This window comes from Heliangelus exortis, chromosome 1 (genome assembly GCF_036169615.1).
Source record: "Heliangelus exortis chromosome 1, bHelExo1.hap1, whole genome shotgun sequence".
Taxonomy (NCBI): domain Eukaryota; kingdom Metazoa; phylum Chordata; class Aves; order Apodiformes; family Trochilidae; genus Heliangelus; species Heliangelus exortis.
In genome coordinates this window covers 65946633-65963511 of record NC_092422.1, presented here as the reverse complement: position 1 = coordinate 65963511, position 16879 = coordinate 65946633, and the positions used below count along the sequence as shown (strand labels likewise).

Genomic DNA, 16879 nt, shown 5'->3' with positions numbered 1-16879 from the left:
ATTACCAGTATGCTCTTTAGTTTAATTAACATGTTTTATCAGCTTCACATGCTGGAGCCATCTGTTTATATATTTCTTTTATTACCAGAAAAAATATAGCCATAGTAATTCCTCATTTTAGCTGTGTTTAAATACTATTTCCTCAAGATAGGGTAGTAAACAATTGCCATTAACCACCTGGCTTGCAAGGTGACTTAGTCTCTGACAGGTCTTTGTTAGAAACCAGATAATTTTTGGCCTGCTGTTTACTGCCTCCAAAACTGTCAGAGGCTTTTTATTTACACTACTGAGTATTTCATATGTATCTCATGTTCTTAGTGTCAGTTTTCTTTTTGGATCTTCTTTATCTTCTGCTCTACTGAGTTTTCTATGTCCTGCTTGATAAATGTAAACTGGACTGTGGCTGTCTGCAGAAATAGACCAACCATCAGCAATTTGAGAAACAACAGAAACTCCTTTTTCTACTAATGCACATTGTCTGCAGTTCTCACAAAAGACCTGTGTGTGTCATGAAATCTCATGGTGTGGAGCAGCGATGGAACCCTAAAATAAAGGTGTGGATCGCTGCTTCATTGTCATTTTGCACAGGACGGGCAATACGACCTGGTGCCTTCTACTGATCTGCATAGGTATAGGATAAGCTTGCTGGAGTTACTCTTCTTACACAACAAGGGTGTGTGATATCTTGTACAAGTGTCTTTGGGAAGCAGAGGTAGGTGAGAGGGCTTCACTCTGCTGTTTTTTACGAGACTCCTGCCATCCCAGGAGGAGACACTCACTGGCAGAGCAGGACTTGCACACCTCCTCTTTAGTCTCCTCTCTGCATACCCGAAGTCCGGCTAGTAATGCTAAAAATTGTAATTTCTGCATGTATTTCAGAAGGTCCTCAGAGGTTCATAAGAGGTCTTTCTTAATCACCTTTGGTGGAATGCCATGCTCATTAGAAGGTTTTGTTGTAAAATAGTTGAATAGAGTACAGGTCTTGATTGCAACTTATTTTTTTGTAATTTGGGTCTTGGAAAAGAGGCTGTGAGTGCAAGGTAGGAAAGTATTAACTCTTTGATCATGGTTTTGCTTTCAAAGAATGCAGTCTTTGTAGCAAAGTAAATGTGGTTAGAGGTTTCTCTCTATTTGATTGCTCCATCTGGCTTATATTTTCAGGACACTAGAGAGCTGAGAGGGCTGCGAAGAAATATGCTGTCCTGCAGAATCATATTTTTTGAGTCTGAATCATTTTATGATATTATTTACTGTTAATAGGTGATGTTTTGTAGGATAGGTGGATAACTTATAGCAGCAATAAAATTCTATTCCATTTTTAAAAGAGTGCAAAACTGACTTAAGATTAAAACACTGGGAAAACATGTATTTCCATTATTTTTCTTTGCATTTGATCCACAGTATATGGTATAAACAAGCATTCTCTTCAAAAAGGTTGATTTTGACTAGGATAGTGACAAATGTGTCAACAAGTGTAGACACCAGAGTTGGTCTTTGACATCAGTTTACACCCTATATACATAATACACATAACACTCTATATAGGATAAAAATTACTGTCTATCTTCCTTTTCACCTAATCTTTAAGGACACTGTTTCTTTTCTGGGTACACTAATTACTTGTACTGTTGATTTTTTTCTGTTTTAATACATGGAAGCAGGTAGTCTAACAATGAGTGAGTGAAGGCTTTGCTTTGTTGAGCTACATCACTCATTTTATCTGGATCCTCTCAATCAAGCAGCAATGTGCAGTGCTTCAATATCAAGCTTCACAGCAAACTTATAAAATTTTCTATAAGCTAGACAAACAGAGATTTATCCTGGTAAGACAGCTGAAATAAAAGGTATAAGGAATGAAAGCTCTTTCCTGATAAGACATTATTATTCTCTAGGTTTTTTTACATAATCTGAAGATGGAATAATGAAGGAAACACAAGGCTTCAAAAGCTAAGGCTTTGTAAGCTTTAACTTGTGTTTGTTTCTGTTGTGAGGCAGCATTTAGTAAAATTATGAAAAAAATTGCATTCCAAATAATATAAATAATATGACAAGGGTATTTGTACAATATGTATCAGAGCCAGCTAAACCCCAGTTCACAAAATATCCTATCTTGGAGTGCTTCTGATGCTATTGTAAATGCTTATGGCTTGGATCAGGAAGAGTTGTAGAACCAATGGAGTTTTTCAAAAACATTGGAAACTAAAGTGAAAAGTTTCCTTCTAAACCTTTTGTATTTTGCATCTCTACTTTTAGTGCTCAGCTTAACTATAACAGTAGATGCAGGTGCAGTTTGGGAAGTTGATAGTGCAGAAGTGTTGCCTTACACATAACTGCATGAAGAAATGTCACAAAAAATGTTGAGTGATTTTAGGGGAAAGCAGGGAGGCAGCTTCCTTTGCAACTGCCCCTGTGCATGATCATTGTCTATTGAAAACACAAGTGATCAACCAATGGGAAATGTCCTTTGGCTTTCATTGCTTTGCAACATCTCATTAGCATCATCTTGATGATCATCAATTATTCATTATTTTGGATCAGGAAAGTTCTTGGGATGGAAACTAGAACATTCTTTTTGCATTATGCCTACTTCTGGATGTAATTCTAAAGAATTAGATGCCAGTGACTTCTGGAGACTATGGCATACAGCTGCCACATAGCATAATCAATAATGCTTACAAAAAATTACTGTACATTATGGATCAAAAAAACTCTTGTTTCTGAAACACTAGAAATTTAACCAAATGTTTTGTACCTGTCTTTCATCTGGTTGTTCAAAACTGAAACTTATGGTGCAGTTCTCCTTGTTTTTTTTCTACTCTTATTTACAAAAGAAATATGCACATGAAATCTAACTTCAGATGTGGTAGAGGTTTGTAAGACTTCAATTTTTTTCTGACTTGTAACCACTACTTTTGTTAAAGATTAATTCAATCAAATTTAAGTCTACACAAATGTATATTGCTAAGGCATGTTTCAGTGTTTGAGCACTGCAATAAAACCAGACATTTAAGGGAGAAGAGATTCCTGTTCTAGCCCTACTACCTGATAATGCATTTAAGAGCATGACATTTCTGATGGTGATTTTAACATAGATGATTAATTATTATGAAATCTTTTATAAAGAAATCACAGTGTTTCTGAGTGAAAGAATGTTATATCAAGAAAAGAACATAAAACCAATAGGGTCAAGTGCATATTTTGGTTCCTAAAATATTTTGGTTTAAAAAAAATAGGAAATGGAGATCCAAACAATTGCATCTTCTCTCAACACGTTGCAATCTATCTTTGTGCTTAAAAGAAAACACAGTGAGTTGAAATCAATAGAGTTTACAGAACACTGAGAGCTCCTGATAGTGGTCTTCTTCACTAAACAGAACCAAATTTTCTGATGGGAGTATTATGCTTGTGTGTCTGCAAGTACCTAGCAGAGAATTACTTCATGGGCTTTCTTTTGGGGATCTCTGTTTTGTTTCTCACTTCTCCGCTTGTTTACAGTGCCATGGTCAGGGAGGTGGCTCCTGGGGGGCCATGGGGTTCTGCTTTCTGCCTGGTTCTCCCCATGGGGTGTGAAAATGGTATATACTTGCTCAGCACTGGGGATCTGGATGGCAACAGCTTTAGGTGTCTCAACATCAGAAAAAAAAAAAAAAAAAGAAAAAAAAAAAGATTAGTAAGGATTTTAATAAAGGATTTTAACCTCCTCTGTCTAACTACCTTCTCCATGTTGTTCAGGGCACGCACAAGGAGGAGTCTAATTTAAAAAGGTGTTTCTGGTCTGCACTGTTCAGGATGTGTTCTGCAACAAAGCAATCACTGTAGTACATCAGGATAGTTGCAAAAAATTCTGAGGAACTAAATAATTTTTAGGTTTTCTGGTCAAAATTATATAGTAGGAAAAAAATGTTTTATTTAGATTGAGCAAGATGTCCTATCCTGGGATTTCAGTAATTGTGTTAAATTTTTTTTTTAACATTGAAAGAGAACATTGTTTCAGAATAAATAAAACTGCAGTTTGAATAACGTATCATATTTTGGCAGTGATGGTTTGAAAGTAACAAAGTCTGTGAGTAAAAATTAAATCTTTCTTTACTCTTTCATGGAAATAACAGATCAAGTGGTTACACAAGTCAAACTCTGACTAGTTTTTCCAAAAGTGGGTGAAAGTTGTTTAGCTGTCAGTGTTACTGACTGAGGCCTGCCTGCTGTATTTTGGAGCTCTATTCTGATTGCCTGATCAAGTCTATTATGTCTCTCTAAAAGCCCTGTTTGACTTTTCAGGGGTATTATTTTATTTTCTTTGCTAAAATTATGAAACGAAATTCATACAACTTGCAAATATTTCCCAGTGAACTAAACCTACATTATCTGATAAATATAATTTTAGAATAAAAAGTATAATAACTCAGCTCTGCTTATGCATTCAGAAGCCTGTCCCATTGGTCTTTCTCAGTTCTCCCCTGAAAGATCAGGCAATTTTGGTTATAACAAGGCTTCCGGAATTTTTCAGTTGCTGATACATGATCTACAGCCATCTTGACTGTTAAGTTGTGGACATCTTTTACAGCTGTTTCCAGCAAGAAATGGAGATACAGCTCTACCCTTTAGGTTTCAAGAAATGGAGGGGGGATTGAATTACAGCCACTGCAGCTCCCTGGTGAGATAGGAGTATCTCATAGGAGGTACCCATAACCTTCATCCTCACTATTGTTGGCAGTGCCTGTGTCAGGCTCGGCATCATGTTGCCAATGCCTTCTCTTTGGCTTGTGGGAGTGTGAGCACAGAGCAAGAGTATAATACAAATATGCATTTATTTTTTTTTTTTTAATGACAAAGAGGTCAAGTTATTCTTTAGACTTACTGGTGTTTTTGAATTGATTACTTGAATTAATTTTATTTACATCACGCTGATGCTAATGTCTCCTGAGTTTCTCCCTCTCTTTTCTTCTTAAACCACAGATTCCTGTGCTTCTCAACCTGAGTAAAGATCCTGAAGTTAACTTGCCTATAAAACCATTAATCTTCTCATTGGCCATGGGTGCCTGCCTTGGAGGTAAGAGTTTATGTGAGGAAGCTGACATATGGCAATGGTTATGCAATTATGGCATGTATAAACTATGACAATAGGTTAGGTGATTTTATTATGCAGAGCATAGAGGGGGCCTGATTCAGCTGCTTTTGACTTCAAAAGACTCCTGGGATAAGGATCCCAGTTACTGTCTGCTGCTGCAATAGGATTTTTGCAGTCTGTGTTTGAAGACAATATCTGCATAAAGCACAGACACACAAAGAAGCAGTCCAGATGGTGCTTATGAGGTTCTGATCTTTTATGAGAGAAAATACAAAGATACATTTTAGCTTTCAGAACACAGACCCATCGTGGCTCATTGAAAAAAATGCAGGAATTGCATAATAGCTGAGATCTGAAGGCTTGATTCAAAGTCTACTGAAGTCACTGGGAGGTTTTCTGGCTGGCTCTCAGAAATGGTTTGAGCATCCATTTGGTGACCCAATTAGCAGTCCTCACTCCATAAAAAGTCTTTTTGAAGTCTTTGGCAAAGAGACTTCTAATAGTGAAAGCTCAGCCATTCTACTACCCGTGCTGGTATTAACTGGAATGGCTGTCGTTGTCAGTGCATTAACACTAAAGAAGCAGATTGTTCCATGACATGTTTTTTTAAATTGAAGATGTACCATGAATGTAATGTATTGTAATGTAATGTAATGTAATGTATTCTAGGGCCATGATTTAATTCCTGTTTATTATAGCTGTAAAGGACAACAGAAATCCAGTAGTTTTTTGCAATGAATGCGTATACTGTTTCTTGTTTTTTGGTTTATTTTTTTGGTTTTTTTTACATTCTGCAAATGGCTTAAGAAGGTGTTACAACACATTTCCAAATACCAAGTGTAGTAAATGTGATTAAAAAGTCTACGTTTTTAAATGAGAAATAAAGTTAGTATAATTTTTTTACCACTGAGAATTTTAATGCTGTTTATGTTTTATTGGGCTGTGTTTTGGGCCCTAAATATACAATTAATTAGGTTAAATGCCATTAAAATGGATAGAATTACATCCTGCAATGGACCCACCCCTTTTCTCACTCTATGCCTCTCCAAAGTTTCCTTCACTTTACAGAGATTAAAACTAAAGTCAGGTTTGTGTGTAATATGAATTCTGGTTGATTTCTTTAACCAAGATATTGCTAATACAGGTGACATTAGTACCTAGCAAGGATTATAATGATGTAATTTACAGATTGAATGTTAAGAGCATGTTGAAAAGGCACTACAATTTTTAGCAAAGAACAGCTATTAATTTAAGGAATATTTAATGTACTCATCATTAGTTATTATTATATTGTGACTTTAATTTATTTATCTTTAAAAACAGTGATATGAATAATAAACATATTTTATAAAGATGTTTTCCATAACAATATAATCTTCCTTCATAATTTGCTAATCACCAAACATCCTCTAATTTTATTAAAATTTCAGATTGAAAAAAAATATTGGCCAGGTTGCACTGATATATTCTGAATGGGGGCCACTTCACCAGCCTTGGAGCCTATCTAGGTCTCATCTGGTTTTCTGAAGTATCAGTTATAATTTTAACCCAAATTCCTTTACTTTGATTTGTTGAAGGACTGCCAAGATTTCCACAGAGGCTTTTGTATGTATGCAGCATGAGGGGAAAAAAAAAATATAAATAGTAATATGGTAATTATTTGAATTAAAGAGACTAGAGATCCACAAAAAGAGCCTGGTTATTCAAGACAGACTCCATGCAAATATTTGGATAAAAAGTTAGATTATTATCATTATTAGCAAAAGCTTAAACACTCTGAATGGTTCTCTGTTGGGATAAATCTGTGTGCATGCTGAATTGTACTGTCAAAGTTCTCATTAGGAGTGTTAGCCTGAAAATTAATATGCTTCTGACTTTCCCCTGTCAAAACTAAAAGCAAATATACAAGCTTATTGTATAAGCTTATTGTTAGGGAATGAGAAGTGTGGAAAAGCTTTTTGCTTTAAAAAATTTCATGGTCTCTAAGAGTGTGGGAAATGGGATTTTTTTTTAAACAAACAGAAAGTCTTGATGGCCTTCAAAAATTATTTCCAAAAGAAAAGTCTTATCAGCACTGAAGCAGTGTGAAGGAATCCTCAAGGTACAATAATCCCATTAGGGAAGTGGTAGATGACAATTATATCATTATTGCCTGGAGCTTAAGGCAGAATATTTGATCTTATCACTGCTTATGCAACCAGAGGAACACGGTAAACAAGGCATTTTGAAGGAGACTGATCACAGGCAGTAAGATGGTCATAATTTTGAAATCTTTGAGTCTCTTTCAAACTTTGCCAGTTCTACTCCGTCAGTTTTCTTTCTAAGATCAATTCAATCCTATGCAGTTAAAAATAAACACAGGGGATCTGGTTTTGGAAATTTAGGTTTATAATTGTCCCAGCTATCTTTAAAAACATCAATTAAGTTGAAAATTATGAGTCTGGCTGCCCTAGGCTCTCTGATGCTGGAGAAACTGTGGTGTCCCGGGGGCAGCTGCTCACTCACTGAAGACACCAGAGGCTCTCTGCTGAGTGTATCAAAGCCCTCATGGGCAGAACTTGAGTAGCTGAGAGGCTGCCCAAAGACAAGTCAAAATAAATTCAGATCTTGGGGCCTTCTGGTTTGCCAATGAACACTGGATAACCCTATTAATTCTTGGTGGTCAGGGCGCTAATGTTCGGGTTGACTATGTGGAAGCAAAAAAATTTGCATCGCTTGTGTGGTGTTTCATGTACTGTCTGCTAGCATTTAAATTTTGTTTTACCCATAAAAGAAACCAGCAAATTTAAAAGTAACTAAAGGAAACAAAACAGGAAGTAATTTCTCATTTACTGTGGTGTTCAGACAAATTTCCCTCTGTACGTCTTTTGCAGGAGAGGACATTCAATAAAGCTCTATTCATTAAGGCTTCCTATTCTAGTACATGATGAAATTATGGTAACTCTTGAGACTTAGTTCTATGTAGACCTTCCAGTAGCGTCTAGAGAATGCTGTGCTAAAATTTTGGAGGGTAAATGAATATTGCTAGCTACAGCAATTTCAGAACAAGAGGAGCTTTAATTGCACTGCCTCTGTCAGTGCATAAGTTTTAACATAACATGAAATATGGATTCAACTCAATTTGAGTAAGTACACAGTTAGAAATCCACCTTCTAAAACTCCTTCATTGTGTAGAACTAGATTTTTACTGAGCTGAAGAGGTTATAGTTAAGATAGTATTTGAAGGGATTTTGTACATTTGACATTTAAAGAGCTGGCATTTGTCTTTTTATCTCTCTCTCTCTTTTTTTTTTTTTTTTTTTTTCATGATTTATAGAAAGTATGACTTTGAAAAAATGAAGAAAAAAACAGAAGGGCTTGATTTACCAAGTGATTCAATTCATATTTGAATGTCCTTACCTTTTGAGTTCTCAACGCAAAAAGTTTTTCCACTGCGGTGACTGTTGCTGAGGTCTGAAGGGGACATTTTCTGTAGTGTATACTTTTGCACTATTAGAGAAGAAACTCCATGTATTTTCCTGGAGAGCAACACCTGAAACTCTTAAAATCCTGCAGGAAGATACAGTCTCTGGGGTGCATACAGCTGTTTTACTCTGGCCACACAAACTCTCTTGTAGTCTCTACTTCAAGAAAGGGGGTAGTAGGAGGGGGCTGCTAGCTCTTTCCTTCTAACCTTACAGGGTCAAAATTCAGGCGTGAATAAAATCCACCATCCACAGGACATTCTGCTAATTACAGCTATTAAAGGTGTGCAGCCCACAGGGTTAGATAAACAGTTCAATTTCTCCCAGTGGTCCAGTGCTATAGATATTCTATCTCTTGGTACCCCTTCTTCAGTCCCTGATGCAGATGGGGCCTTACACAGTGGAGTATCACTGATTTATTATTCCGCCTGATTCTGCTCAATAAAATCCTAAATAAATTTTAAAGTTACGTACACAGCAAAGATATAAACCTAGAAATATTTTTTCTGTTCCTAAATGAACCCGCCTTCTTTGCAATACTAGGGAAAAGCAATACCCTTCTATAAAGTATAAAATTTATTAAAATATAGAAGAACTAATATGAAAAAAAGCACAATTGTAGGACCTTTGAAGTTCTTTTATAGTTAAAATAGATCAAACATGGATAGCACTTCAATTTGAAAGATATAAGAAGTTTATAAAGAACTGAATGTATGGAGTAAAAATATAGCCTCTATTTAAGATGATCACTTTTTTTTAACTTAATTGTTGTAGAGAACATGTAAATGAATCATATCATAAAGAATATTCTTTTAGTGGGGAGAATGCATTTACTTGAGCATGAATTTAACTAGAACACTGGTATTGGCAGTTCATATTGTTTCTAGAGGCCATTGGAATCTTTTAATGTTGAGAAATCCTTTGTTTTAATTTTTAGGTCTTGTAGGTGAGACAGCACAGATTCAGATAAGCATTTTGTCTATGATTATACAGCTCATAACCCAAATCAAAGGGTGGTATTGTAGGGAATGAAAGTGACTTGAGCTCTTTCAAAAACAAAAGGATACTGCTGTTCTTGACTTTAAAAGGCAGGCATATACAGGAATTTAGGAAATGTGTCTCAGTTTTTCTCTAAAGACCTCAGTGCAGACATTTGCAGCATTATGCCTCTAAATTATAGAGACCTAGAAGGAATATCTAGCAGCTATATTGTATGTCTTACACTAATATCTAATTTACTTCCTGAATATACTTTGCATTGTTTTTATGATGTTTTCAATGACAGAAACAAGTACAGTGGACATAAACTGATTGCTGTCAATTAAATAGCAGAACTACTTGCTTGTTCTCAAGATGAAACTCCAAGTCTTAACTGAAGGTTTCAAGTTTTGTTGTAGCATGAAGAACAACACCATTGGATATAGACACAAGGGGTATTTTGCCTGCATTGATACTTGAGTGCTTTAACTGTACTCTTGCTCTTTTCTGGAACAGCCAGGACCCACAACTTTCTGTAAAAATCCAAGCGTTGTTTTCCTTATCACTTTCATGACATTCAAGCATTGCTCCATCTTTATGTTTTCCCAGTATAAAGTTGTGAAAGCCCAGCAGTTCTGTGAAGCCCTCACTGTGAGAGCCAGGCTCATTACTAGAGTCCCTGCTGTGAAAGGAGATTCTATAATCTCTAAGATTATTGAAGATAATCCTCTGTGGCATGGAAGATATACAGAAGAAAGCTGGGAATGTAAAATGTATAATGAGCTAAAACTGAGTGTGTACATTTGAAGAATCTACCTTTTTCTGTATTAAGGCAGTATCAGAGGCCTGCTTCACTTTAAAATACTGAGTTAATATGGAAACAAATCCTACATTGAAGTCATTTTTTCTCAGTAAGGCCATTTTTCTAAGCTAGGAAGGAGTTACCTTGGCAGACATGGATATATAGATATATGTATGTTGTTAAGGAGGAAATATGAAGTATATGGGTTAGAGGATGTAGTTTAAGCTATACTGATGAGGATTTATAGTTTGGATGGTAAATCTTAGGTTTCAAAATGGAAGAGAGCTATGTCTAATACATAAAATTTGGTTCTATTTTATGCTGATTTTAAAAAATAAAAACCACCAAGCATCAAGCTCACTTGATTATAATGCTTGCGGTATTGATGAATTTAAAATGCTCGTATTTATGGTTTCAATTTGTGAAGTCACTTCAGCCTATAAAGTTTTCAAACTAGACAGAATAATGATCAGAGATGACATCAGAGACCTCTACAAAACATATGTGGAGTTTTGTTTATTTTTTTTTTACTTTGTCATTTCTTTAGCATAAATCACAGGGTTTCTTTTATAAGCCTTGGCCATTTTAGGTTTCAGAATAATATAGAATACTCAAACTCATCAAGCTGTATTGCTAAAATACGAGAATACAGGCTCTGCATAGTTGTCAGCACAAGAGTTATATTCAGTTAAAAGACCTTGGACTATTAGAAAATGACAAGGAAGCTATAACAAGCTTCAAAACCCTTCAGTGCAGAAGGTAACACTGTATTACCTTTCTCCTTTCTCCTTTCTCTGCAGACACTTTCCAGATAATAGCCCCTTTTCTGCACCTTCGGTGGTGCAGCAGAGAGGAGGAAACCCCCCCCCCTCAATCTGCAATATTCATACTGATTCTTACTGATAAATCAGACACTCTGTATGATTCTAAAGAAAGTTATGCTCTAGTTATTATTTATACATGCATTATAAAATGTACGTAGCACAGTTGCAGTTAGCATACCTAAACCAAAGGGGGGCACTAGCAGAAGTTATGAAAGTTTCAAGCAAGGCAATTCAACCATAATAAAACTCAACAAGTCAGCTCCAACTGAAAGTTAATTTGGGTTAAGTTGGAATCTGAATTTAAAGCAGCTGGATATTCTAAAATAATTTAATGTGGGGGGACATTTTTTCTTTTTATAATACTATTTTGTTCTTTCACTTCAAAGTAAGTTATGATGAAGTTGAATAATGTCTTTTTATACCAGGACTCTATACATTGGACTATTTTTCAATATTTGATCCCTAATAGTGCCACAAGTGGAGAAGCTGGGGAAATAAGATGGCACAATTTAAGCCTCTGAATCTAAAAATTGAAGAGAAAAAAATGTGTAAGCTGAGGCTTGCATGCAGCATTAAATGTTTTAAATCAAACTTACTTGAGTATGTATTTCAGGACATGAGGGAATGGAATGTCAGGGTGTGCTGCTGACACATTTCCCATTAAACTACTTTTTTTTACTCCTGTAGTGTGTAAGTTGACTTCAGAGAGAAAGATGACTCCAGTGATGACCCCATTTTTTTATACATTTTTACAGATGTCTGGATTTGAAAGAAGTTGTGGATTTCTTTATGTCATTAAAATAACAAGTGCAGGAACCTGCCTTACCTATTTCACAACTGACAAGTTTAAATTTTACCTTTTCCACTCATATAAAAAAAAGGAATGAGTACTGAATAGTACAATACTTACAGTAGCTTTCTTACTACTGTAAGGTGGTACCACTGATTGGTGGTACAATCATCAGGATAAAAATTGGTAGGGTTTACTTGATAAGAAGTGGTAGATTATATGAAGTTTAACATACTTTTTGGATAAGTTATCTCAAAATTTTGATTTAATCTTTTGTTTCTCTCTCCTATAAATGGTTAAAATTAAAAAATGTTGATATTGTACAACTGCTATCTATAAGAACAGTGAAAGAGTTCATGCATACCTCTCCCTCCTACTGCTTATGACTTAGGTTTTCTTGTTATTTTAGGGATTGTTAATGATTTAATTTACCTTGCTTATGTAGCTCTTTACTGACTGCAAAGTTTGGTTATCCAGTACTTGTTAATTTTTACCCATAAAAAAGTATTAAGAGATATTTAAGACTTGCAGACACTTAGACAAATATAAAATTGTTTTGTTTAATGAGGCAAATCTGGATTAGTTTTGGTGAAACAGAAAATTTATAAAAGCTGTGAATCTGTCTCCTGTAAGGCTAATCCTAACTCTTCAGTGTTCACTTCTGCAGCCAGATTTGGTTGTATTTGACCAGTTTGTGCTTTAAGTAGAGAAATGGAATACATTATGGAAAGGAGACTCCACACATCAGTCTACTCGTATTTAATGGTGGAAAACTTATGGGAGACTGCACAGAGTATTCTTTTGTAAGTGGATGGGAATCAAGGAGCTGGCTTCCTTAATTATGTTTTGCTTTGACTCTGTAATAAAATGGTTTGATTACAGCAAAAAGCAGGGCTGAGCATCCTCATCCTAAAATTTGTCATGGTTTTGTAGTGAACTCCTGGTTTCAGAGTAAGAACCCTTGTCTGGGACAAAGACCTGCAACCATCTGTGCCCATGCCAAACAGCCTTGCACAGATGGTTGTCCCAGGTCAGGGAAAAGCTGTTTTTAGGGCCTGTATTGGCATGAAAACAGGGTCATCTTTTTGATTCTGCATTACCTAGCTGCGGATTCAGTGAAGAGAAAATGCAGAAAGTTAACAGCAGTTGTGGATTGTTATCAACCATTGGAGCACATGGAAAGGAAGTGGTCTGTGATGCTAACAACAAAGCAAGACTTTTCCACAAGTAATCCACTTTAAATTGCTGTTGCACAGGCAAGGTACTGGCTCCTTTATATTTCAGAAGGCTACTGTTCATGAGGACTGCTCATGCTAAGCAAAATATCTTTGTTACTGATAATCTCTTTCCTTTGATTTCTCAGTGAGTTGAGTAAAGAACACTAATTCTCCCAGGCACTTTGAGATGATTCTCTAGGCAAACACATTAATTCAGCAAACACAAGGGTTAGGCTTGCTCTTGAGGAGATAATACCAAAGGGACTCTTGGTATTTAGATATAGTCAATGTGCTGCTGACAAATAGAAACCAACAGCTGAGAATGAGGCTTAAGTTGAAAGGAAACATTATTGACACAAGCTACCTTACTTTTCTGGTTATGATTGTACCCTGATTTCCCAGCCTGTTCTTTTAGCAAGCTCAATCAGTTCTCCAAGCATTGGTTGTCAGGGCACAGCAGGTTATAGTCATCTGGGCTGAGGGAGAGGCTGTCTGAGGCCAAGGAAAGTGCATTGTGTATGATATGTAGGTTCTGGGTTTAATTTGGCAGTCTCTGATGGAGTGATGTAGCAGAGGGTGATAACTGAACATAAGGTTGAGAAGAAGTAACTACAAAGGAAAGCAGAGTCTGGAAGAAGCAGGGCCGTTTGATATTGCAAATACCAAATCAGGATTACCAAACCTTAGGCAAAGACATGTTTTAATGTGTGGATATTTGTTTTGGATCTTGGTAAACTAACTAAAATGGCTGAATATTTTCTTATGCTGGGAGTTGATTTCAAATTCCCTAAAAATAGGAAAAGTAATTTGGTAAGTATCAGAAATATATTTTTATGTCACTTTTCTGGAGATAAACAGTAGAAAATCATCTACCTTGCTTGTGCAATGATTGTGCAAAACTAGGGCAGGTCCATGGAAAAATGAATGTGATTTGTGAGAAGGATTTCTCTGTCACTTTCTCTTCTGTAGCCTTGGCAGCAGCAGCTCTTTAAGTGACATGTCTGTTTCTTTCTCTGATCACATTTCAAAATGAGATTGAAAAAAAATATTATTAAGGAACAGGTTTTCCTTGATTTCATGCTTATGTATTATTAAGCATAGTTAGTATTGACAATAATACATGTGGTCTTCCCAGACTAAGAGGCAGAATAGATATCCAGGAAAAAAATCACTTGCCTAATACATGTCACATACCATTGATACCAGAAATATATTATTTAATTATTTGAATCCAGTTTTTTAATAACCATCTGCCTTGGAATAAAGGATGAATTACAGTAGGAGTTATCAAAAAAAGTCACAATAGGAGTCATCAAAACAGGCTGGTTATCACAATGTTAGTCTTTGACACAGTTCACCTGTGTGTTATATTTTGAGCCTAGAACAAAGTAAGAGTCCTTGCTGTGCTTTTTAAGCTTAATTATTCTTAAGAGTGAAGATGATGTGAAGATGAAGTCAAGATTGGGTGAAGTCCTAGAAAATGCTTATTCTTCCTTTGCATCACTTGGAATAAATTTAATGTGTGTAGGTTTCCATGTACATTAACCTAGTCCCAGACATTCTGTCATTCAGAGGTCACAGTGTTGTTATTTCTCTGCTGAGTTAAAGATTTGCCATGGCAACAGATGTTCCTGGGAGGAGAAACAAAAGTTTGCCTCTGTTGTTAATTTCAGTGCTGTTCTTTGAAGCCTCCTGAGCCAATACCTAATTAAACTGCACACATGCTCTGAACAAATGAAAAAGAAACGTTGTTCCTTTCAGAAAACGTTTCAAGTGACAATTTCTCCTCAAGTAAAGTGTACTTGGGGAAATCAATTTGCTGCTGAAGCAGAAACTCTTTCCATAACACTTCATAATGTGAAGCCTACTTACAGCATAGGAGGAGAGACTGTGCTCTTTGGAGACCTTGACCGGAGGTAGTCACAGCCGTGGGACAAGTGTAGCTTCTGTTCCATTTCTTTAATTTGTAGCTAGTGCTGTATTCCTCAGCTCCAGCTGTATTACTCTGATGGTGATGTCTGGTTGTGCTACACATAGAGCAGAAACCTCTTATGAAATGTTTGGAGGCTGTAGACTACTCATTAGTTTTAGAATTGCAGATTCCTTGACTGTTGCCTGATTCCTATAATAACATCAGCTGTATTCATTTGTTCTGGCTTTGCATTATGGCACATGCTTTGTGTCTTGCCTTTCCCATGCTAAAGCCTACAAGGCACGCTGATATTTCAAGTTAAATTTCATATCTTTAAGCATGCATTAAAATAAGTAAAATATGCTTTGAGACAAAAAGAGAGCATGGGAAGTGAGCTGTGCCATTTCTCATGACCAGTGGTGCCCTAGGAACTATTTTTTAAAGGCTTCTGGACCTCTAGTAGGGTTAGTCATCTTTTCTCTCCACACCTCAAACATGTGTGAGGGGCTGCATGATTGATGTGCTTACAAGAAGCTGAGGTCACAAATAGCCCTTGGTGTCTGACAAGAATGCACCACAGTGTTTTACATTCTGTAGGGGTGTATCCTTCTATTGATGTTGCAGTTCCACTAACATCAGTAGAGCTCCTCATAGGCAGAGAGGACCTCAGTATCCTCTTCCAGCTCCTTTGCAATGTCAAAGCCTTAAAAACAGAGTAAGTAGGAAGCAGCTCACCTCGCTCACATAGCTCCTATGCGAGCAGAAAAATAGAAATGAGAAGAAAATAAAGACAATTAAGTATATAAAATAAAATGTCATGTTGGGATCGCAAGGAGTTGGGGTGTGAATTCTTTTCTTCTTAATCTCCCCTCACCTGCCAGATTTCTTGTTCCATAGTGGGATCACCTCAAGACCTGTTTGAGGCTGCTGATGATTCAGTTCCTGTTTTCAATAGGCAATATTTAGGCCACTCACATGAAACAATGGATATTCATGATCAGATCTCTACTCTAGGATGTGTATCTCAGTTTGCTGCCTATTTTTTGTTGGTAATAATTAACCATCCTGGAATAAATAAAAATTATGCTTTATCTTCTGAGTCAATTGCAAAAGTCTTGGCCATATGAGAGGGTTTTTTTGGGGAAGCCTGGACTTTCATGAAATCGACATTTAAAAAAAACTGATTTTTTTTTTTTTTTTTAAGATAAAAATTGTCCTTAGCAAATTTTGGGGGCTTAGTTGTTTCTCAAAGTTCTTATTCTGTCCCTAGAATGGCCAGTCAAAAATCTGTATTTTGGTATCCACTGACACTTGTATGGCTTTAAATCCAATCTGGGATCAAAATTATTGCAATCAAACTTCTCCTACACTTTTTCTTATTCAAGAAAGATCTGATTTCCTCCAGTGTTCCTCCCACATCACACATTTTTACTCCTATTCCTTACTTCTGAACTCTATAACTTCATTTTAATTGGAATTAAGACTGTTCTAATATTTTTAAGAATATTTTTAGAAGTCTGCTCATTTCTTGTGCACTTTCAGGTGCAGAAGGCCATGTGTCAATATTTAGGGAAATAATTCTTCTGCCTGTATTCTTATTTATTATTCGGTAAACTGGTCTCTGGATGAGCTGAAACATTAACTAAGTCAAAGGAATTTACTGGGCCATTAATTACCTCCTGATCTGTTTTTCTCAAAGTCAGGCCAGAAGAGTGTTCACTGAGCAGTAATGTTTAAAAGGGCCAAAAGGAGAATCACAGAATCAGAGAATTGTCACAGTTGGAAAAGACCTTTAAGATCACTGCATCCAACTGTAAACATTCC

At 36.2% G+C, this 16879-nt stretch overlaps 1 protein-coding gene across 1 annotated transcript in view; it reads left to right on the top strand.

Moving 5' to 3' along the window:
- OCA2 (OCA2 melanosomal transmembrane protein) overlaps window positions 1–16879 on the top strand; it is a 190400-nt gene that overhangs the window by 138294 nt on the left and 35227 nt on the right. Inside the window, exon 23 of the mRNA XM_071746616.1 lies at window positions 4957–5050. Coding sequence (XP_071602717.1) covers window positions 4957–5050 — 94 coding nt within the window. The remainder of the gene's footprint in view (window positions 1–4956; window positions 5051–16879) is intronic.